The 24,114-nt window shown below is 39.6% G+C and overlaps 1 protein-coding gene across 2 annotated transcripts in view; it reads left to right on the top strand.

Moving 5' to 3' along the window:
• Positions 1 to 24,114, top strand: part of CDK13 (cyclin dependent kinase 13) — a 143,734-nt gene that overhangs the window by 17,439 nt on the left and 102,181 nt on the right. For both annotated transcript variants that reach the window (XM_054497223.2, XM_054497222.2), the window contains exon 2: positions 18,359 to 19,018. In XM_054497223.2, coding sequence (XP_054353198.1) covers positions 18,359 to 19,018 — 660 coding nt within the window. The remainder of the gene's footprint in view (positions 1 to 18,358; positions 19,019 to 24,114) is intronic.

Genomic DNA, 24,114 nt, shown 5'->3' with positions numbered 1-24,114 from the left:
TCCCACCTCACCCACTTCAGCCTCCCAAGTAGCTGAGATTCAGGCACTAATCACCAAATCCAACTGTATTCCCTCTTTTGAGGAATGTCTGTTTAGGTCCTTTGCCCATTTTTGAAATTGGGTTATTTATTTTCTTTCTGTTGATTTGAGTTCCTAATATATTTTGAATATTAATCCGTTATCAGATGTGTGGTTTGTAGGTATTTTCTCCTTATCCACAGGTTGTCACTTTACTTCATTACTTGTTTCCTTTGCTTTGCAGAGGCTTTTTAATTTGATTCCATCCGTTTGTTTATTTTTGCTTTTGTTCCCTGTACTTTTGGGTTTATAACCACGAAACCTTTGCCCAAACTAATGTCATGGAGCTTTTCTTCTCCTTTCTACTGTATAAGGTGTGAGATGAGAGTCTATTTTCATTATTCTCCGTGTGGATATCCAGTTTTCCCACCCCTGTTTATTTTTATTTTTAAGACACAGAGTCTTGCTGTGTTGCCAAGGCTGGTCTTGGAACTCCTAGGTTCAAGCAATCCTCCCGCCTAGCCTCCGCAGTAACTGGGACTACAGACATGCACCACTGTGCCTCACTCCCATCACCATTTATTGAAGAGGCTGTCCTTTTCTTACTGTATGTTCTTGGCTACTTTGCCAAAAATCAGTTGACTATAAATGGGTTTATTTCTGGGTTCTCTATTGTGTTCCTTCAGTTAATGTCTCTGTTTTTATGCCAGTACCATACTCTTGATTAACATAGCTTTGGAATAAACTTTGAAGTCAGGTAGTGTGATACCTCCAGCCTTGTTCTTTTTGCTCAGGATTGCTTTGGCCATTTGGGATCTTTTGAGGGTTTGAGTATTCCACTGAATCAGATTCTTGAACGGGGCATTTAAGACCCCCAACACAGACTGAACCAAACTACTCTTACTTCTTACTGTATATCCTGATCACAATACAAACTGGACTGTTTACTATTTTCTTATATCTTAGTTTGTATCCTTCCTTCAGTTGGCCAGTCTGGCTTGCTCATTCTTTCAACCTTAGTTCAGGTGGGTTTTTTTTGTGTGTGTTTGTTTGTTTGTTTTGAGATGGAGCCTTGCTCTGTGGCTGGAGTGCAGTGGTGTGATCTCGGCTCACTGCAACCTTTACCTCCCAGATTCAAGCGATTCTCCTGTCTCAGCCTTGCGAGTAGTTGGGATTATAGGCACACACCACCATGCCTGGCTAGTTGTTTTTGTGTTTTTAGTAGAGACAGGGTTTCACCATGTTGGCCAGCTGGTCTAGAACTCCTCACCTCAGGTGATCCACCTGCCTTAGCCTCCCAAAGTGCTGGGATTACAGTTGTGAGCTACGGCACCTAGCCTCAGGTGTTATTTTTATCTATGAAGTCTTCATTAATCTCGTTCAGAAGTGATTTTTAAAAATACCTTTAGAACTGAGATCACTTTGTGAGTGCTTGTTACATCCAGTTCACCCAGTTGATAGGCATTTGAGTTGTTTCCAGTTTTTGGCTGTTCTGAGCAAAGCTACTGAACATTTGAGTACAGGTCTTTTGTTTTTGTTTCTCTTGAATAAGTTAGGAGAGGGTTTGCTGTGTTGTTGTATGGGAAGCGAATGCTTGACTTCCTACAGTCCCATGGTGTTTTTCAAAATGTCTTTGCCATTTGCATTCCAGTCAGTAGAGTATGGGATTCCAGATGCCTCACCTCCTCAATAAGACTTTGTTTTTTTTTTTGGCAGTCTTTGATTTTAGCCATTCTAGTGGATGTGTATTGGTATCTCATTGTGGTTTTATTTGCAATTCTCTAATGATAAGTAATGTTGAGTATACTTCCATATGTTTATTTGCCCTTCCTATTTTTTTGCTAAGTATCTCAAAATGTTCATTCTTCATGAATTGGGTTGTTGTCTTACTAAAGTTGTAAGAATTCTGTGTATGTGCTAGATACAAATACATGTTTTGCAAACGTTTTTTCCTCAGTCTGTGGCTCACTTTCCCTAACAGTAGTTTCCAAGAGCAAAAGTTTTAAATTTTAATGAAAAACCTGTTTAGCATTTTTCTGATTTATGCTTTTTTTTTTTTTTTTTGAGACAGCGTGTCTCGCTCTGTCACCCAGGCATGTTCTCAGCTCACTGCAACCTCCGCCTCCTGGGTTCAAGCGATTCTCGTGTCTCAGCCTCCTGAGTAGCTGGGATTATAGGCGTGTGCCATCACGCCCAGCTAAATTTTGTATTTTTAGCAGAGACAGGGTTTCACCATGTTGGCCAGGCTGGTCTCAAACTCCTGACCTCAGGTGATCTGCCTCCCAAAGTGCTGGGATTACAGGCGTGAGCCACCCAGCGTGTTCAGCCAGATTTGTGCATTTTATGTCCAAAAAATTTTTTGCCTAACCCACAGTAACAGATATTTTCTCCTTAGGCTTATAATGTGCATGTTTCTCAGTCTACTTTTATGTATAATGTTAACATTATGATAGCATACTTACGTTTCCATCTTGTCTTTTCTACTGTTGTCATCTTTTTTTTTTTTTGGGACGGAGTCTTCTTCATCTGGACTGGAGTGCAATGGCATGATCTTGGCTCACTGCAACCTCTGCCTCCCAGGTTCAAGCAATTCTCTTGCCTCAGCCTCCCCAGTAGCTGGGATTACAGGCATGTGCCACCACGCCCAGCTAATTTTTGTATTTTTAGTAGAGCTGGAATTTCACCCTGTTAGCCAGGCTGGTCTCGAACTCCTGACCTCAAGTGATACACCCACTTCAGCCTCCCAGAGTGCTCGGATTACAGGCATGAGCCACTGCGCCTGGCCTGTTGTCACCTGTTTTATGTCTATGTTTGCATGGCGTATGTGTGTTAAATACAGACATAAAATTTAAAATGAGAAGAGGCACTTACGTTTACTCAAATATTTACCTTTTCAAATGTTTTTCCTTTTTACAGATCCAACTTTCCATGTAGTATCATTTTCCTCTGGCTGGAGGAATGGCTTTGAACATTTTTTATAATGTAGGTCTGCTTTTTCTATGTCTGATAAAGTCTCCATTTTGAAAGATAGTTTTACTGGGTATGGAATCCTAAACTGAAATTTTTTCCTTAATATTTTGACTTGTTGCATTTCTGGCTGATAAATTTCTATAATATTTTGGTTTTGCTTCAACCATTGGATTTCAAGTCCTGTGACTTTTAAAATATTTGTGGTTCTTAAGCACCTAGTACAGCATTTGATAGTAGGTACCTAGCAAGTGAGATTAAATTGCCTGTCTTGTTTTATAATTTTATTTTCTAGGGCTGGGTGTGGTGGCTCATGCCTGTAATCCCAGCAGTTTGGGAGGCCAGGGCAGCAGATCAGCTGAGGCCAGGAGTTCAAGACTAGCCTGGCCAACATGACAAAACCCCATCTCTACTAAGGGTACAAAAACTAGCTGGGTATGGTGGTGTGCACCTGTAATCCCAGCTACTCGGAAGGCTGAAGTAGGAGAATCGCTTGAACCCAGGAGGCAGAGGTTGCCATGAGCCAAGATCTTGCCACTACACTCCAGCCTGGGCAGTAGAGTAAGACTCGGTCTCAAAAAAACAAAACAAAAAACAAACAAACAAAAAACTTGTATTTTCTAGCAAACTATTCCTTCAGCATAAATTGCTTTGGATTAAAAAAAAAAAAGAGGTCCTGGCTGGGGGTGGTGGCTCACGCCTGTAATCGCAGCACTTCGGGAGGCCGAGGCAGGCAGATCATGAGGTCAGGAGTTCGAGACCAGCCTGGCCAATATGGTGAAACTCTGTCTTTACTAAAAATACAAAAATTAGCTGGATGTGGTGGCGGGCGCCTATAGTCCCATCTACTTGGGAGGCTGAGGCAGAAGAATCACTTGAACCTGGGAGGTGGAGCTTGCAATGAGCTGAGATTGCACCAGTGCCTGGGCAACAGAGCAAGACTCCATCTCAAAAAAAACAAAAAATGAAAAACAAAAAAACCAAAAAAAGGTCCAGCCCCACATGGTTAAAAAAATTCTGTTGATATTAACAAGGTCTAGTAATACACTATGAACAAATTCTTGATGGCTGGAGAGAGAGACTAATTAAAGTATGTGCTTTTGTGCATGTCAAGTACTGAGCTCCCTTCTACTCTTCTCACCTGCTTTTCATTTTCCGTCTTCAAAAATACATCTCAAGGCATGGTTCAGGGAAACATGAAGACAAACACAGAATTGATGCTCAGTGGACTAGAACATGTTTGCTTGAGCAAATCTGCAAAAAGTCAGCCACGTGTCTTTTTGTTGTTGTTGTCGTTACTTTTAATATGGCATAAGGACCATAAAGGAAGTATATTTTTAGAATAAACACAAAACATGTCAGTTTTATGTTATCTTTTCTAGTTTTAAAAATAACATGTTTATTGAAATGTATTTCACATACTGTACAGTTACTGTTTTAAACTAGAATTTATTAGTCTTTAGCCTCTTCATAGTGTTGTGTAACCGTCACCACTAATTTGAGAATATTTCAGTCACTCCAGAGAGAAACTCCATGGCTATTTAGCAGTCACTCCCCATTCCCACATTCCACAGTTTTGGCAACCAACGGTTGGTGATTTCTTTCTGTCTTTATAGATTTACCTGTGCTGGACATTTCATTTCAGTGGAATCATAATGTGTGATCTTTTATGGCTGGATTCTTTCGCTAAAGCATAATGTTTTCAAGGTTTGTCTGTGTTGCAGTATGGATCAATATTCCTTTTATTGGCCAAATATCCCATTGTATGGTTATGCCACATTTTATCATTAGTCATGGACCTTTGTGTTAACTTTTTGGCTATTTTTTTAATGCTGCTGTGAACATTTGTGTATAAGTTTTTGCATGAGCATTTGTTTTTCTCTTGACCGTATATCTAGGAGTAGAATTGCTGGGTCATATGATAATTCTATGTTTAAGATTTTAAAGAGCTGTCAAGCTGTTTTTTAAACTAGCTGCATCATTTTTATATTCATACCAGCAACATATGAGGGTTCCAGTTTCTTCACATCCTCAACAAGAGTCGTCTTTTTGATTATAGCCATCTTGGTATTTGCAGTGAGATCACATTTTGGTTTGGATTTGCATTTCTCTAATGACAAATAAAGTTGAGCATCTTTTCATGTGTTTTTGACCATTTGAGAAATGGCCAGAATCTTTTTTTGAGAAATGTCTACATGAATCCCCACCACCCCCTCTTTTTTTTGAGACAGGGTCTCACTCTGTTGCCCAGGCTAGAGTGCAGTGGCACAATCTTGGCTCACTGCAGCCTCCATCTCTGGGGCTCAAACGATGTCCCTATCTTAGCCTCCTGAGCAGCTGGGACCACAGGTGCACGCCACCACACTTGGTTAATTTTTTCGTATTTTTGTATAGATGAGGTTTTGCCGTGCTGCCCAGTCTGGTCTCAAACTCAAGCTCAAGCAATCCTCCCACCTTGGCCTCCCAAAATGCTAAGATTACGGGCGTGAGACACCATGCCTGGCTTTCTTTGCCCATTTTTAAATTGGGCTGTCATCTTATTATAGGATCTTAAGAGTTTTTTATACTATCTATCTATTCTAGATGTAAGTCCTTTATCAGATAAATGATTTACAAATAATTTCTTTCATTCTATCACTTTGTTGATGGTGTCTGTTAAAGCACAAAAGAATTTTATTTTGATGAAGTCCAATTTATTATTTATTGTTTGTGTTTTTTGGTCTCAAATCTAAGAAGGCTTTGCCTAATCTATGTTCACAAAGATTTTCTGCATTTTCCTCTAAAAATTTTATAGTTTTAGCTCCTACTTTGATCCATTTTCAGTTAGTTTTTTGTATGGTGAAAGGAAGAGGTCCAGCTTCATTCTTTTGTGTGTGGATATACAGTTGTCCCAGCACCATTTGTTGAAAAGAGTATTCCTTTTCCATTGAATTGTCTTAGCACCCTTGTTGAAAATCAACTGATCACAAATGTTAGGATTTATTTATGTACTCTGAATTCTATTCCATTGATTTATGTATCCGTCCGTATGCCAGTACCACACAGTCTTGCTTACTCTGATTTTGCAGTAATTTTTGAAATCAGGAAGTGTGAATCTTCCAACTTAGGTCTTTTTTAAGATTGTTTTGACTGTTTGGGTTCTTGGCATTTTCAAATGAATTTTAGAATCAGCTTGCCAGTTAGTTCAAAAAAGCAGCTAGGATTTTGATAGGGAGTACATTGATTTAAAAAACTTTTTGTTTCATCACTACAGAACTGCAATACATTGACTTTTTAGATTAATTTGGGGAGTATTATCTTGTTAATTTTTTTTTTTTTCTTTTTGAGACAGGGTTTCACTATGTTGCTCAGGGTGGTTTTGAACTCCTAGTCTCAAGCGCTCCTCCTGCCTTGGCCTCCCAAGGTGTTGGGATTATAGGCATGAGCCAGCACGCCTGGCCAGGGAGTATTACCTTTTAACAATTTAAGTCGTCTAATACGTGAACATGGGATGTCTTTCCTTTTATTTAGATTTTCCTTAATATTTTTTAGTGTGTTTTGTAGTTTTCAGGGTATAAGCCTTGCACTTTTTAAATTAAATTTTTAGGTATTTCATTCTTTTAAAGGCTACTGCAATGGGATTGTTTTCTTTTTTTCTTTCTTTTTTTTTTTTTTTGAGATGAAGTCTTGCTCTGTTGCCCAGGCTGGAGTGCAGTGGCACGGTCTTGGCTCACTGCAGCTCTGCCTCCTGGGTTCAAGTGATTCTCCTGCCTCAGCCTCCCATGTAGCTGGGATTACAGGTGAGTGCCACCATGGCTGGCTAATTTTTGTATTTTTAGTAGAAACAGGGTTTTGCCATGTTGGCCAGGCTGGTCTCAAACTCCTAACCTCAGGTGATCCACCCACCTTGACCTCCCAAAGTACTGGGATTACAGGTGTGAGCCGTAGTGCACAGCCGGGATTCCTTTTATTTCTTATCTTTGACTAATTACAGTGGCTAGAACTTCAAATACAATGTTGAACAGAAGGGATGAGAAGGGACTTTCTTGTCTTGTTCCTCATTTAGTCTTTATTCACAAAGTAGTTAGCTGCAGATTCGTCATAAATGGCTAGTTTTATTTTTTAATAAAAACAATGACTTTGATTCCAAGTCATTGCAGAAGTCAGAAAAAAAAAAAAAAGACTTTGTTTCCCTCAAAGTCTTAAGTTCTGGTGTAAAAAAAATTCTGGGTTGGGCATGGTGGCTCACACCTATTATCCCAGCACTTTGGGAGGCCGAGGCAGGAGGGTCACTTGAACCCAAGAGTTTGAGATTAGCCTGGGCAACATGGCAAAAACTTGTCTCTACAGAAAATACAAAAATTTGCTGGGCCTTGAGGTGTGCACTTGTAGTCCCATCTACTTGAGGGGCTGAGGCAGGAGAATTGCTTCAGCCCGGGAGGTTGAGGCTGCAGTGAGCCAAGATTGCACCGCTGCACTGCAGCCTGGGCAACAGAGTGAGACCCTGTCTCAAAGCAAAACAAAAAACAAAAAACAAACCCCTCAAATACCTTGTTTGACCCCTATACGTGAGCATATTTTAATACAAGTATCATTACTATTCTAGGGGCCATGAAAAAAGGAAATCTCCTATTTTGTAGTATGTGTGTAATGATTGCCACATTGGTTTCTCATATACCATGCGTACAGAAACATTTGAACAGTGTTTTATAATGAATAATGTATGCATTAATGTGGAAATGATGAGAAAGAGCCAGCCATGTGATGATCTAAGCATCCCAGGAAAAGAAAATGATGCATGCTTAGGCACCAAGTCAGGAAGAAGCTTGACCTTCTGCAAAAGCAGAAAGGAGACCAGCATGGCTGGAGTCTAGTAAATAAAGAAGGGTATAATAAAGATGGAAGGCGGTTTAGGCCTTGTGAGTCACAACACAGAGTTTTATTCTTATTTTAAATGCAGCTGGAAGCCACTGCAGAGTTTTAAGCAAGGACATGGCATAATCCAATTCATGTTTTTAAAAGACAAAGACATAAAATACAAGCCAACCTATAACAAGTACTGTGTGATCAGCAAATAGGGAAGTGATAGAGATGAGACTTTAGCTTGACCCATGAAAAATAGATAAGAATTAAACAGGCTCACACCTGTAATCCCAGCACTTTGGGAGGCCGAGATGGGCGGATCACCTGAGGTCAGGAGTTTGAGACCAGCCTAACATGGTGAAACCCCATCTCTACTAAAAATACAAAATTTAGCTGGGCGTAGTGGTGGGTGCTGTAATCCCAGCTACTTGGGAGGCTAAGGCAGGAGAATCGCTTGAACCCGGGAGGCGGAGTGCAGTGAGCCGAGATCGTGCCATTGCACTCCAGCCTGGGCAACAGAGCGAGATTCCGTCTCTCTCTCTCTCTCTCTCTCTCTCACACACACACACACACACATACACACAGAAACAAATGGAGGAGAAAGAGATAGTGTGGTAGCAATAAATAGTGCCTGGCTTTGAAGTGGAAGACTTGGGTTTGAATATTGACTCTGCCTTTTCTTAGTTCCCCCATCTGCTTTCTCTATACCTTGGTTGCACATGAGGAGCAAATCAAATGAAAAATGCTTATAAATGTGAACCTGTGAGGGTTAGTGTGGTATACAGTCATGTCCCCAGTTTTCCATGGGGCATATATTCTAATACTCCCAGCGGTTGCCTGAAACCACCAAAATAGTACTCCACTCTAAATATACTATTTTTTTCTATACATACGTACCTGTGATAAAGTTTAATTTATAAATTAGGCACAGTAAGAGATTAACAACAATAATAAAATAGAACAATTATAACAATACTCTGAAATAAAAGTTATGTGAATGTAGGGTCTCTCTCAACATATCTTATTATACTGTACCTTGCATAAGAGAAACCATGGAAAGTGAAATTGCGGATGAGGGGACTGCTGTACGGTATTTGTTTTATTCAGTGCATAAAACACTGAATTATGCTAGGGGCTGTGGAGTGATACAACAATGAATTAGATTCAGTTTCTGCTCCCCAAAGAGGGTGCAGTCTAGTAGACAGTGTGGTTGATACCTAAAATATGAAGTTAAGAGTGATCATAAGAAGGGTGCAGATAAAATGCTGTGGGAGTTCAAAGAATGGAGACACTGCTTCTTGCTTGGATTTGGCTTCTTTCTTCATAAGGCTTTATGAAGTCCTTTATGCTAGTCCTTGAGAGGTGGATAAGCTTTGAATAGAAGATGGAGGGCAAGATGATATTCTCACTAGGCCAGTATGTGGGAGTGTAAAGGCATGGAAGTATTGGGCAAATTTAGTACTTGATAAGCAAAGGTAGGTTAGGACCAAATTATGCAGTATCTTGATACTAGGCTGCTGTGAATTCTTTTCAATAGGAATACTATCAACAGTGTCTTTAATTGTGTAAATATTTATTGAGCATCTACCACTTCCAGGTTTATGATAGAAGTCAAGGCTTGAGGATAGAATAGCTCAGTTTAGTTGGGGAAGATAGATTATCTGATTATTTTTATTCTGAGATATAAACAGAGTTGTGATAGGATCATAGGACAAGTACCAGCTCTAGCTGACTGGCGTAATAAGAGAGGACTTTATAAAGGTGGTAAACACTGTGCTGAGATACGAAGTATCCTTTTGTTTCCTACATAAAGGAGGTGAAGAGAGGAATATGAGAGAAACATTCTAGGCCTGACACTTCCTATATTTTGTGATGGCTGGACAAGGACTTTATATGCAAGTCAAGCAAGGCTGAAGGCTTTGGGATAACTGAAAGATTATTCAAGTGCAGAGTTAATTGGAAAGGGTGGAGACGCGAGGTGGGAACCTGGTAAGGAGACTTGCACCGGGCCAAATGTCTGATGATGTAGTACCTAATGTGGAATAGTAGCTATGGGGATAAAGAGCATGGAAAACTGGAGAGATGCTTGAGATGTAGAATTGGTGGAGCTTGGAAACCAAATAGATCTGTGAGAAGAGATAAAAGGGATCATGTGGAATGTAGAATAATTTCCAGGTTTCTGCTGTTTTAGACGGTGCCACTGCCTGAGAATAGGGTATATTTAAGGAGAAGGAGGGTGGATTTGAAGAGGAAGCTTAATAGTTTTAGCTGTATTGTGTTGAAGATACACGTCAGAGAGTTGGAAGTAGAGAGGATGATTTGCGGGGGTGACGGGGGGACGAATTGACAACATTTAGGTGATCATTTAAGCCACACATAGCATAAATTAAACTTGTGGGAGAATGAGTTTGGGAAGGAAGAAAAACCTCAAGGTGCGGAAACAGCCATAGAAGAAAATCATGAAGACGAAAGGTAGTAGAAATAGCTAGGAAGTGCTCCAAATAATTGGAGCAGAGAGAGACTTTTAAGGTTGTAGCCAACATTATCACAGACAGTGATTTTTTTTCTTTTTCTTTTTTTGAAAGGTAGGTCATTGGTTGCTTCAGAGGTGACCAGTTGCAGAGAGGATGTATAAGCCAGATTGTAGTGATTTGAGGATTGAAAGGACAAATGAGATTTTGGCCGTAACTGGAAGGAGAGATAAAGATAATATCAGTATGCCATCATTTTCTCTTTGTTTTGTTTTCTTGTCTGTTTTTAAAGATCTTAGAGATTTGAGTAATTTATTCCTTCAGGGGAATTAACAAATGAACAGCAAAGGTTAACATCACAATTAATAGAATAAGCCAGCTATTGTCATAGAGTAGCCTAGCATAGTGCATCTCAAACTTTAATGGATATCTTGTTAAAATGCAGATTGTGGTTCAGTAGGTCTGGGCTGGAGTCTGAGACACAGCATTTCTGACAAGCTCACAATTGGTGCTGATGCTGCCTGTCTATGGACTACCCTCTAAGAAGTAAGGCTCTAGAGAGTATGAGATTGATGCATTATAGGGGAGTTAGCCTTAGATAGAAAGAGGAACACCTCCTCTCTTAATTGAGGTGGAATGTACGGTGGATGAAGGCACAGGAAATACAGATTAAATTTGCAGGCAAGAGACATGCCTGGTAGTCTTTGTTTTTTTCTGTGAAACAGTAAGTAAAGCTACACTATGAGAAGACTACGAATGGGATTGTGTGAGCTTGATGAAAGTTGTGAAGGTTTGGAATAGCTACTAAGAGGAGGAAAATGAGTGAATTTGGGACATGTAATAATCGCTGAACAGTGAGGATCAGTTTGGTTATGGTGTCTGTAGAAATGGAGCAGACAGAGACTAGTAATAAAGTAAAAAAGACTAGTAATGTAGTTTTTTTTTTTTTTGAGACGGAGTTTTCGCTCTTGTTGCCCAGGCTGGAGTGCAATGGCATGATCTTGGTTCACCACAACCTCCGCCTCCCAGGTTCAAGCAATTCTCCTGCCTCAGCCTCCCAAGTAGCTGGGATTACAGGCATGCGCCACCACACCTGGCTAATTTTGTATTTTTAGTAGAGACAGGGTTTCTCCATGTTGGTCAGGTTGGTCTCGAACTTCTGACCTCAGGTGATCTGCCCATCTTGGCTTCCCAAAGTGCTGGGATTACAGGTCTGAGCCACCGCACGTGGCCAAGAGATTGCTTATTTTTTTTAAGATGAAATGGTAGTCTAGGGAAGTGGTAATGAGGTCTAAAGTAGAACAGTGTCCTTGAGAATGGAAGAGGAGGATGTGGTAGGCCAAATAATACTCACCCAACACCACACCCCCTCCAGGTGCCATGCCCTAATCTTTGCAATCTCTGACTGTTACACCTTACATTTTAAGAGGAACTTTGTAGATATGATTAAATTAAGTATCTTGATATGGCAGGGTTATTCTGGGTTATCTGGATGGGTCCTGTGTAATCACAAGGATTTTTATAAAAGAGAGGCTGTAGGGTCTAGTCAGAGAACTCACATGATGACAGGAATAGGAGAGAGGAAATGTCATGATGAAAGTAGAGGCCCAGGTGATGTAAGGTTTTGAGCCAAAGAGTGTAGACAGCCTGTGGAAGCTGGAAAAGGCAAGGAAACATTTTCCGAAGAGACTCCAGAAGGAACAAAGCTCTGGTGACATGTTGATTTTAGTTCACTGAGACTGATTTTGGACTTCTGACTTGCAGAACTGCAAGATAATAAATTTGTGTTGTTCTAAACTGCTAACTTTGTGGAGTTTTCTGTTACAACGATCAGAAGCATTCAGAGGGTATGGATATAAGGGAATAGTATAGAGTTAGAATCAGTAAAATGAGACAATTAAGGGGTTGTGGTATGGGAACTGGGAAACTAGATTTCTAGCCTGGGTAAATGAGTGGAGAGTAGTGAAATTAAAAATAGAGAACGGTAAGGAGTAGATGTTACAGGAGGGTATATTTGCTTTGCATGTCATAATTTCAGGAACTGGTGAGAATAGTATTTTGAGTCTAGTAATATAGATTAGAGTGGAAGAAAATTTGAAACAAGGAGATGAATTTAAGAGGCTACGACAGTGCTGTTACATATAGTTAATAGGGCTGTTATAATAACGTTACATGACAAAATACACAGGAACATCACTTTATATAGTGCTTTTCAATTTGGGAGTCATATTCATACCTTTTTGGGGGGGTTAATAAGTTTTTGAAATGGACACAGCTGCTATTAGCATGAGAAATAAGCAGAGTGGAAACATTAGCCTCAAAGATGTTGTGGATAGCAGCTACTGTATTGGACATCATATGTATAGAACATTTCTGTCATCCAGAAAGTTCCATTGAGTGATGCTGCTCTATGTTATTTTCAACAGTGGAGGACTGGATATTATCAGTATTACAGTAAAATTTTTAGGACGCAGTATTTGCTAATTAGAAACAATTTTCAGAAGACCTAGACTCCTGGAGAGACTTGAGATAATAGTCAAGTGAACACTGTACAGTGCTCTCCAAGGAACACTAAATAGTCTAACAACGAGCACTAACCAGTTGGGTTTCAGGATACTGGGTTTTTATTCTGGTACTACTTTGTGTTGTGTGTATTTGGGAAAACCTGTTAGAAACATAGAAAGTTCTCTTCTTAAAGAGGTCCTGTAGCCTCTTAAAAACATCAAAAGCAAGAAACAGGTAATATATATTCATTAATTTCTACAACAGTGTAGAAATATTAGGAAAACATTTTTAGAAAGAAAAATCTTGGCTGGGTGCAGTGGCTCATGCCTGTAACCCTAGGCCAAAGTGGACAGATCACTTGAGTCCAGGAGTTTGAGATCAGCCTGGACAACATGGCGAAACCCCTATCCCTACAAAACATACAAAAATTAGTCGGGTGTGGTGGTGCGCACCTGTAGTCCCAGCTACTTGTGGGGGGTGGAGGTGAGGTGGGAGGATCACTTGACCCCGAGAGGTTGAGGCTGCAGTGAGCCTTGTTTGCGCCACTGCACTCCAGCCTGTGCGAAAAAGTGAGAGACCCTGTCTAAAAAAAAAAAAAAAAAAAATTACCTATTAAACAAGGAGGTTGGACCTGCTACCTACCTCCATTTCAGTTCTTTTAGTAAAACATTATCATGCCATAATTCATTATATAGTTTTAAAGATGCACTTCTCTCTTATTCTCATAACTTTTTATGGCTGAAATATTAATCATTAGTAAAAATGGCCTAAACTTAAATTTGTTTAGTTTTAGGTTCCCAAACCATGTTTGTTATAAACAGTATATTATTGGAATTTATTAGCAAATCACAATATCTGAGAGAATGGAAATTTACTAAGACATGAAATAAATAGTTTAAGGAAGGAACTTTCGTAGAGAAATAAAAGAGTTGGAGAGGAACGGAAGTTGTATGTAGAAGAATTCAGTTGATATAGTGATCAAATACTATAAAAAGTCTCTTCCAAAATATCTTTATTTTTTTGAGACGGAGTCTTGCTCTGTCACCCAGGCTGGAGTGCAGTGGCACAATCTCGGCTCACTGCAAGCTCTGCCTCCCGGGTTCATGCCATTCTCCTGCTTCAGCCTCCCAAGTAGCTGGGACCACAGGTGCCCACCACTACGCCCGGCTAATTTTTTTGTATTTTTTTTTTTTTAGTAGAGATGGAGTTTCACCATGTTAGCCAGGATGGTCTTGATCTCCTGACCTCATGATCCACCCACCTCAGCCTCCCAAAGTGTTGGGATTATAGGTGTGAGCCACCGCGCCTGGCCCCAAAATATCTTTTTATAGAACAAAAGTTTTCTGAGTCTTTATTTCTGTTATTCAGATTCTGTCTAAAAGAGATTAATAGTTCAGAAGAATTGTGTTGGGATTTTAGCTATTATCTTTGTATCTCTTTTCTTAGATAAGATTCACTGATTGTAAATTTCTATTAAATATAGTTTACGTGTCTGAATGAAATTGATGACCAGAATCTTGCCAGTGTAGGAAAAGTTGATTTAAGAAAAGAAGGTTTGCTTTCCAAACCTTCTGTGCTGTTACCTTTGATGAGATGACAGTCTCTTTGCTTTCTTCTGCTGCTTACCTTTCTGCCACTTGTCAGTATCTGATCAGGGGATAGAAACATGAAGTATATCAGACTTGTTTGGAGCTCCAACAAAATCTGAAGGGAGAGGAAATTAAAAATGTGGCTGAGTATTTCATGTTGTGAAACTTTTGGTTCCTATATTAAAGTTAACCAAGTTATTTCACAACCAGCTTACAATCACTTCATATTTAGCCAAACATTTCCTCTCATTTCTATGTATAATTATAAGCTTATTGATATTAAAGTATGGGTTTTTATGAAATGCTTCCTCAATACTGAACCTTAGTTGACCCTCAGCACATACTTGTTTTTGAAAGAGGGAGGTAGATGTTGAATTTGTGTTTGAGTTTATCCTAAACCTAATCATCATTTTGTGTTTATCCTAGAATTAGAATGTTTCTAAACACTTCCCTCCACACTGTATTAATGTCAACTAAGAATGGAAATTTTCAGTGTCCAGGCACGGTGGCTCATGCCTGTAATCCCAGCACTTTGCGATGCCAAGGCAGGAGGATCCCTGGAGCCTAGGAGTTCGAGACCAACTTGGGCAGCAGAGTGAGACCCTGTCTCTACAAAGTTAGCTGGGCATGGTGGCGCACACCTGTTGTCCCAGCTACTCAGGAAGCTGAGGTGGAGGATTGCTTTAGCCCAAGAAGTTGAGGCTGCAGTGAGCTATGGGTAGTATCTCTGCACTCCAGCCTGGGTGACAGTGAGACCCTGTTTCAAAAAAAAAAAAAAAATTCTCTGCCTATTTATTATTTTTTTGAATTAAAAAAATTTCGCGAAATAAAAATTTAAAAAAATTTTGTGGGTACATAGTAGATGTATATATTCATGGGTTACATGAGATATTTTGATACAGGCATGCATGCATATTAGTCACATCAGGGTAAATGGGGCATCCCTTTATCCTTTGTGTTACAAGCATTTATCCTTTGTGTTACAAACAATCCAACTATCCTCTTATGGTTTTTTGTAAATGTATACTTAAATTATTTTTGACTGTTGGCCAGGTGTGGTGGTTCACACCTGTAATCCCAGCACTTTGGGAGGCCGAGGCAGGCAGATCACCTGAGGTCAGGAGTTCGAGACCAGCCTGGCTAACATGGTGAAACCCCGTCTCTACTAAAAATACAAATACTAGCCAGGCATGGTGCGGGCATGCCTGTAGTATCAGCTATCAGGAGGCTGAGGCAGGAGAATTGCTTGAACCCAGGAGGCAGGATAATCGCTTGAACCCGGGCGGCAAAGGCTGCAATGAGCTGAGATTGCACCACTGCACTTCAGCCAGGGCTGGAGCGAGACTCTGACTAAAAAAAAAAAAAGAAAAAAAATGTGACTGTAGTCAGCCTATTGTGCTAGCAAATAGTAGGTCACCTTCATTCTTTGTATTTTTTGTGCCCATTAACCCTCCGCTAACCCTCCACCATGTCACTACCCCTCCAGCCTCTGGTAACTGTCCTACTCTCTATCTCCATGAGTTGAATTGTTTTAATTTTTAGCTCCCACAAGTAAGTGAGAACATGTAGTTTGCCTTTCTGTGCCTTACTTATTTCACGTAACATGGTGACCTCTAGTTCCATCCATGCTGTTGCAAGTGACGGGATCTCATTTTCTTTTTATGGCTGAATAGTACTAGATTGTTTATATGTACCACATTTTCTTTATCCATTCGTCTGTTGATGGACACTTAGGTTACTTCCAAATCTTGGCTAATGTGAATAGTGCTGCAGTAAACATGGGAGTGCAGATATCTCTTTAGTATTATTGATTTCCTTTCTTCGGGGTATGTACCTAGGAGTGGGATTGCCGAATTATAAGATAGCTCTATTTTTAGCTTTTTGAGGAACCTCCAAACTGTTCTTCACAGTGGTTATACTAATTTACACTCCCATCAACAGTGTACAAGGGTTCCCTTTTCTCTACATTCTCGCCAGCTAGCTCCTTGGCAGTGTGTTAATGTGTTAACCTGCCTACTTTAGAGTTAAAAAAAAATGCTGAGTTTAAGACCTGCGTTCTAGATAAAAATAGAATCCAACTCAGATCTTCTAAGAGACTTTAATGCAGGGACTACAGAGGTGCCCTGGATTAAGGGAACCTGGAAGGCATGTTTTTACTAGCAACAGGGAAGCCCAAAGGGCCAGGAAAAATATAGTGCTATTGGAGCGTCGTGAGAGCTGTGAAGAGGGTGCCTCACAGCAACCATGGTGGTGGAGGGACGCAGCTTCTTCCAGAAAATGTGGCCATGAGGAGGGAGGGAGCTAGGAAGAAATAATCCAGCCTTTCTCTGCCTTCTTCTGTCAGTGGCAGGACAGCCCTGGAACTCAGAAGGCATATCTGTTGGGGTCAGCATCATTGGGCACCAAGTAGGCCAGAAAGGTATTGGGAGATAGAGCAGTTGTAGTAAGATAATAAGCAACACAACTACTAATGAGTTCAGGTGTTGACTTCAGGTAACGTAATATTTTACCCAATTTCTTATCTGTTAACTATGCATACTTTACTGGGTTGATGAGGGCATTAAATGAGATAATGTGAAAGTACTATCATAGTGTCTTTGTCTTGTGAGTATATTTTAAAAGTCTTGGTAATGCATGGATTTGAAAAGCTCAGCTTCCTTTCACTTGGTACTGTGTTAAATTTGTTTTGTGGGAACTTTGGTTGCCACTATACTTTTAAATATATGTTTTCCAATAATTTTTGAGAAGTGAATGGCCTCATTATTATCAAGTAGTTTCCAAGATTTAGTTTGTCATTGTTTTATGGAGCCAGGAGCCTGAAAACCTAAGTCCTAGTTCAGACTATACTACTATTTGTGGCATAGTTCTTTGTGGGAGTTATTTTTACTTTGTCTCTCTGTGCTTTTCCTTTCTGAGAAATTGGAGTAATAATACTTAACTAGTAAATGTTTAATATTATGGTAAAATAATAGTTGTCAAGTACTTTGAAGACTTAAATGATATGTATATTAACTTTTTTACTCTAATTCATTTTGAAAAGTATCAGAGCCTCAGATTAAGAGTGATTGGATAGTTTTTACTTTGTTGCATTTTCTGTGTAAAATTATGTAGCTCATAAGCTATTATCTTGTATATGTGTGTTTACCTGAGTAAAGTGATTATGCTCATGTCTATTTTAGTTTATGTGTGTTAATGTAATTTTTAATTTTTTTGAGACGGAGTCTTGCTCTGTAGCCCTCTGCCTCCCAGGTTCAAGTAATTCTCCTGCCCTAGCCTCCTGAGTGGCTGGGACTACAGGCGTGTGCCACCATGCCGGGCTAATTTTTGTAGTTTTACTAGAGACGGGGTTTCATTCACTATGTTGGCCAGGCTGGTCTCGAACTCCTGACCTCGTGATCCGCCCGCCTTGGCCTCCCAAAGTGCTGTGATTACAGGCGTGAGCCATCACGCCTGGCTGTAAATTTTCTTAAAACTGTCTTTCTGAAATGAACTCTAAGAGACTCTACTTACTGCCCAGTAGTAAGTCTTGTCTTTTTCACTCTTGCCACAGACAGAGCACTGCTTACTTCTGAACTTATAGTTGAGGAAGGTACTTTTGAGATGTGGCACCTGTCTCCTGGTAAAAGATTTGTCAGACTTTACCCTGCTGCTACTACTACCATTGATGTAGCCTTATTGCCTACTTCTTTTTTCTGAGACAGCAGTGATGCCTTGTCACATTTTTCCTCCTAATTTTTACATTTGTAGACCAGAGTGACGATCAGGGCAATCCATTTTGAAGAAAACTATGATCACCAAATAATACTCCACTTTAAAGAACTTTTTATTTTTCAAAACTTCAAAAATGTAACTTTGAAATTAAGTAAATTTCTGTTTTATTTCATAAACTCGAGTTAGCACTGTCTTTGTAAATTCCAAACTGAACCTTTCTCAATTACTGACTAAATCTTAATTATTTCTCACCAGACGGTCTGGAAAATCCCGAAGCAGAAGCCCGTATTCATCTAGGCATTCAAGATCTCGTAGCAGGCACAGATTGTCTAGATCCAGAAGTCGTCATTCTAGTATTTCTCCTAGCACACTAACTCTGAAGAGTAGCCTGGCAGCTGAATTGAACAAGAATAAAAAAGCACGAGCAGCAGAGGCAGCAAGAGCCGCAGAAGCAGCGAAAGCTGCAGAAGCAACTAAGGCTGCTGAGGCTGCTGCCAAGGCTGCAAAAGCTTCAAACACTTCTACACCTACCAAGGGGAACACAGAAACCAGTGCCAGTGCATCACAAACAAACCATGTGAAGGATGTGAAGAAAATTAAAATTGAACATGCACCTTCTCCATCAAGTGGTGGAACTTTAAAAAATGACAAAGCAAAAACAAAGCCACCTCTTCAGGTAACAAAGGTGGAAAATAATTTGATTGTAGATAAAGCCACCAAGAAAGCAGTCATAGTTGGAAAGGAGAGTAAATCTGCTGCTACAAAGGAGGAACCAGTATCTCTTAAAGAGAAAACCAAACCACTTACACCAAGCATAGGAGCCAAGGAGAAGGAGCAACATGTAGCTTTAGTGACCTCTACATTACCACCGTTACCTTTGCCTCCCATGCTGCCTGAAGATAAAGAAGCTGATAGGTAAGTGCAAAAAGTATTTGTCAATAACTGTTCAAAGAAAAAATGTAAGTCTGAAGTGAGAAATGATTTGACCTCCCCTAACCCCCTCGAAACAACTTTAGTGAAAAAGACTACAAGTGAATGAATTTTCTTTATTATATGCATCTTAAAATGAAGCACATTGCATACAAGATGGCAAAATTAAAGTTTATACTAAGACATTCAGGGAAAAATTGCCATTGCCTTGGGATACAATGAATATTTCAATATGATTTTGGGTATTAGAAATGCCAGTATTCTCTTTGGTTTAGTTTTCCTTGATGATGTAATCAGAGACAGGATATTTTATGAATTAGTCGGCCCTGGTTAATATACATCTCACAAGCATTTGTCTCATTTATTTCTAAGTTTCTTCAGTGGCCTTGTAAATTTATCACTGTCAGTGATTTTATTATCACTTTTTAGTTTAGTCTTTTCTTAACTTTTTTAATTAAAAAAGAATTTTTTTAGCCTGTCTTACAGTTGGGATTAATCACATTATATTATAGAAAACTCATAATGTGGCCAGGTGGCTCAAGCCTGTAATCCCAGCACTTTGGGAGGCTGAGGCGGCGGGTGGATCACCTGAGGTCAGGAGTTCAAGACCAGCCTGGCCAACATGTTGAAACCCCGTCTCTACTAAAAATACAAAAAACTTAGCCGGGCGCAGTAGCGGGTGCCTGTAATCCCAGCTACTAGGGAGGCTGAGGCAGGAGAGTCACTTGAACCTGGGAGGTGGAGGTTGCAGTGAGGCGAGATCGCGCCACTGCACTCCAGCCTGGGTGACACGGTAAGACCGTGTCTCACAAAAAAAAAAAAAAAAAAAAAAAAAAGAAAATTCATAATGTGATTATGCTTTCCTTTAAGATGTTTAAAAATTTCTATTATGAACATTGAGAGTATGGCTTATTTTTTATTGAGAAACATATTCTTAAGAGGCAGTAAAAATACAGCTAAGATTGTTTCTTTTTTGTATCCTAGTGTAGAAGAATTAGACTTGTGTGGTTTATCTGCCTGTTACACCACCTAGCTGTTTTTATTTTTATAAAGAAATTAGAGCTTCCACCCTCTCCCACTCCCCATTAAAAAGCAACTATATGAGTAGTTTTCCTAGCTGACTTTTTTTTTTTTTTATAGATTTTGAAGTCAGATGGATAAAAATGCCATGTGGACGAGTGCTTACTTTGGCATTATGAAAATTTTATAATTTAACACAAACAGAAGTGAAATAATAATTCTTGAGTTTCATGCCCTTTGAGGGGCCTTTTTAAAAATAATCAAAATGTTGGGAGACCCCATCCAATTTAATCGGGTGTTATTTAATTATACTACTGTAATTGTTGTATTTGCAGGTTTGACTGTTCTCAGGGAATGCTGAAGGTTCATAACAGTAGTGATTTGTAATTGTGAGGCTTGAGTGTGGAATTGAATTACGTCATTAGAGAGTAACCAGTTACTGAGAATCCATGTTTCATTAAGACTGCTGTTTCTCTACTTTATCCTTTTTTTTTTTGAGACGGGACGGAGTCTTGCTCTTTCGCCCAGGCTGGAGTGCAGTGGCTCTGTCTCGGCTCACTGCAAGCTCCGCCTCCCGGGTTCATGCCGTTCTCCTGCCTCAGCCTCCCGAGTAGGTGGGACTATAGGCGCCCGCCACCAAGCCCGGCTAATTTTTTGTATTTTTAGTAGAGACAGGGGGTTTCACCGTGTTAGCCAGGATGGTCTCGATTTCCTGACCTCACGATCCACCTGCCTTGGCCTCCCAAAGTGTTGGGATTACAGGCGTGAGCCGCGCCCGACCTACTTTATTCTTCATATATGCTTTAGGAGTAAATTTTTACTAGGTTATTTTCAAGAACTCTTACGTATACATGTGAGTGCTTAATGAGGATATTCTTTATGCATCTGTCTTTAATTAGTTGGTGGCACATTTAGTTCTTGTTCATTACTTTTTTTTTTTTTGATCCACCTTTTCTGTCTCCTCTGCTTTTTCCGCTTTTTGTTGTCTCTTCTTTCTTTGAATGTGTTTGTATGTTTAATGGATACGGAAGTTTCTAAAGATTCATGAGCACTTCTACTACATGTCTGTGTGGCCAAAGATTAATTCATCACCAATGGAACTTTCCTTATTTTGATGTCTATAATTTACCGAAATGTATGTACTAACTACATATGAGGAAGAGACTTGATATTGTTTTACTTTTTATAAAAGTTTTTAGGTGATTAAATAAAAATGTATTGTAAAAAGAAATGGTTACAAGTGATTACTTTTGGAAATAAATGGGCGCTGAAGGGAATGGATGGCACAGGAGACTTATTTTATATTTACTATTTATAATACTGTTAGAAGTACAATAACATTTGTTAGTGGGCTGTAGTAGAAAGCTTAGTTTTTAGTGACAGTTGTACCTCTTACTACTCTCATGACTTAATCTTTCTGTGCCTCAGTCCATAGTTCTATTCATGGGTGAAAATATTTACAGTTTAACCTCACAGATTAGTTGTAAAGATTAAATTAGTTGATGGACTGAATTTTGCAAGCTGTAAAGTGTTATGCGTCTCAGTTATTGTAATTAGTCATAGTATAAATCAGCACTGCTGGAAATATTACAGATATTTAAAACTGCTTTAGATTATTGAAAAAAAGTAAAAATTACAAAATATGATTTACATTGTATAATATATAAACCATTATATGTGTAACATGTAGATCTGGTGTGTAATGAATTGACCTAGTGCTTCATTTGAAAAGGATTGGTTTTTGTAAAAGAGAAACTGTTGGTTGGTGTTCCATCCCCTTTTACAATGAAGGGGGACCACCCCCAGGCCATTTTTTTCATGTATCTGAAAGTAATGCTCTTGGTAATTTTGTTTACAAGTTTCTTTTTAGTAACCATTGTATACTTTTTGTTTTTTGCTGAACAGCTATTAAAGTGGTTTATAAACTATTTCTCTTGAGGTAAAGAAACAGTCTTTTCTGTTACAACATACTTTAGGAAACCCGAATATGGGAGGTATCTTTATTTACTTGTTACTCATTGTAAATGTAAAGATCACTTTAGTAAAGAAGAGTGAGTAATGGTCTGCATAATCTCATTGCTGTATCTTAAGGAAAGCTTTTGATCTTTGCTTTCTTTGAGCATGCCTGTATCTGTATTCCTGGTTGACTTTCACTGTTGTATCCACAAATACATTAGCAAAAGTGTGTGTCTGTGTGTGTGTGTGTGTGTGTGTGTGTGTGTGTGTGTTTTGGATGGCCTCTTGATTTTGCAAACCTCTACTCCACTTGTTTTTGCTGTTTTATTATATGTCCAAGTAAATTCTCCCCTTCCCTCATAAATTCTTTATTTTTAAAGTATTCAAGCACTTAGAAAAATTGAAATAATAATACAGTTAGCATCTGTGTAACTACTGGAACTACTGGATGGAAGTTATCCATCTAGATTCACGAAATGTTAACATTTTGTTTTATATGCTCCGTCTCAGTGGGTGTGGTGGCTCACAGTTGTAATCTCGAAGTGTAATTAGCACTTTGGGGAGCCAAGGTGGGCAGATGGCTGAACCCAGGAGTTTGAGAGGAGCCTCGGCAACATGGTGAAACCCCATCTCTTCAAAAAATACAAAAATTAGCCAGCTGTGGTGGTGCAGGCCTGTAGTCCCAGCTACTTGGGAGGCTGAGGTGGGAGCATCACCTGAGCCCAAGAGGTCGAGGATGCAGTGAGCTGTGATTGCACCACTGCACTCCTGCCTGGGTGACAGAGTGAGACCCTGTCTCAAAAAAAGGAAAAAATTATACACACACACACACACGTACACACATTCCATCTCTAGTTGTTTAAGAGAACTAATGAGGGTGTGTGTGTGTGTGTGTGTGTGTGTGTGTGTGTGTGTGTGTGTGTGTGTGTGTGTGTGTGTGTGTGTGTGTGTGTGTGTGTGTGTGTGTGTGTGTGTGTGTGTGTGTGTCTGTGTGTGTGTGTGTGTGTGTGTGTGTGTGTGTGTGTACACCTCTCCCTGAGATGAAGTCTTGCCGTGTTGCCCAGGCTGGAATGCAGTGGCGCCATCTAGGCTCACTGCAACCTCCGCCTCCTGGGTTCAAGCAATTCCCCTGCCTCAGCTTCCGGAGTAGCTGGGATTACAGGTGCACACCACCATGCCTAGCTAAATTTTGTATTTTTAGTTGAGATGGGGTTTCACCGTGTTGGGCAGGCTGGTCTCAAACCCCTGGCCTTGTGATCTTCCTGCCTCGGCCTCCCAAAATGTTGGGATTACAGGCATGAGCCACCACTCCCAGCTGTGTATATGTTTCTTTTTACTATACCGTAAATACTTAAGTCATCTCCCAAGAATAAGGTCAGTCTCCTGCTTGATCACAGTATCATTGTGATAACAAGGAAATCAACAGTAGTTAATCTAACAAATAAATAATAATATCATCCACTATATATAATCAGTAATCAGTACTCCCCCCCACCCCCTGTCCCCAGCCCCATGACTTTTTGAAGAGTCTAGGCCAGTAATCTTACAGAATGTCTCACCTTTGGATTTATCTGATTATTTCTTCTTGGTATCATTTAACTTGTTCTTCTCTAACCCCTTTATTTCCCATAATCTGGAAATTACTTGTGCTTTGTTTAGATAAAGAATACAGTTTTTTAGCCAGAATATTTAAGAGGTGATTTTATGTACTTTATGCTGTTGTTACAGGAGGACCAAAATATCAGATTGTTTTACTCTACTAGTAGTGATGTGATCACTTGGTTAAGGTGATGACCAACTTTAAGGTCTCTCCATGTATGAGGGTGCATTTTCTTCTTTGCAATTGGAAGTGAGCTGTAGGGTAATATTTTTGGCAGTGATTGAATATCCTTTTTCCCAACAACCTATCACCTAATGATTTAGCAACCATTAATGGTATTTGTCTAATTCAGTTACTGTAGTAGGGACTGCAAATGGTGATTTTTTTTTCCATTGCTGCTGCACAAATTAAAAATGGTTATTTTCTAATTCTGCCATTCCTTTTAACATTAGCTGGCCTTGTTTTGTAAATACATGTTTCCCCATATCCCATTTAATCATTCTAC

This window comes from Pongo pygmaeus, chromosome 6 (genome assembly GCF_028885625.2).
Source record: "Pongo pygmaeus isolate AG05252 chromosome 6, NHGRI_mPonPyg2-v2.0_pri, whole genome shotgun sequence".
NCBI classification, from domain to species: Eukaryota; Metazoa; Chordata; class Mammalia; order Primates; family Hominidae; genus Pongo; species Pongo pygmaeus.
Note: the sequence above shows the minus strand (reverse complement) of the source record. Positions and strands in the feature narration are given on the sequence as shown.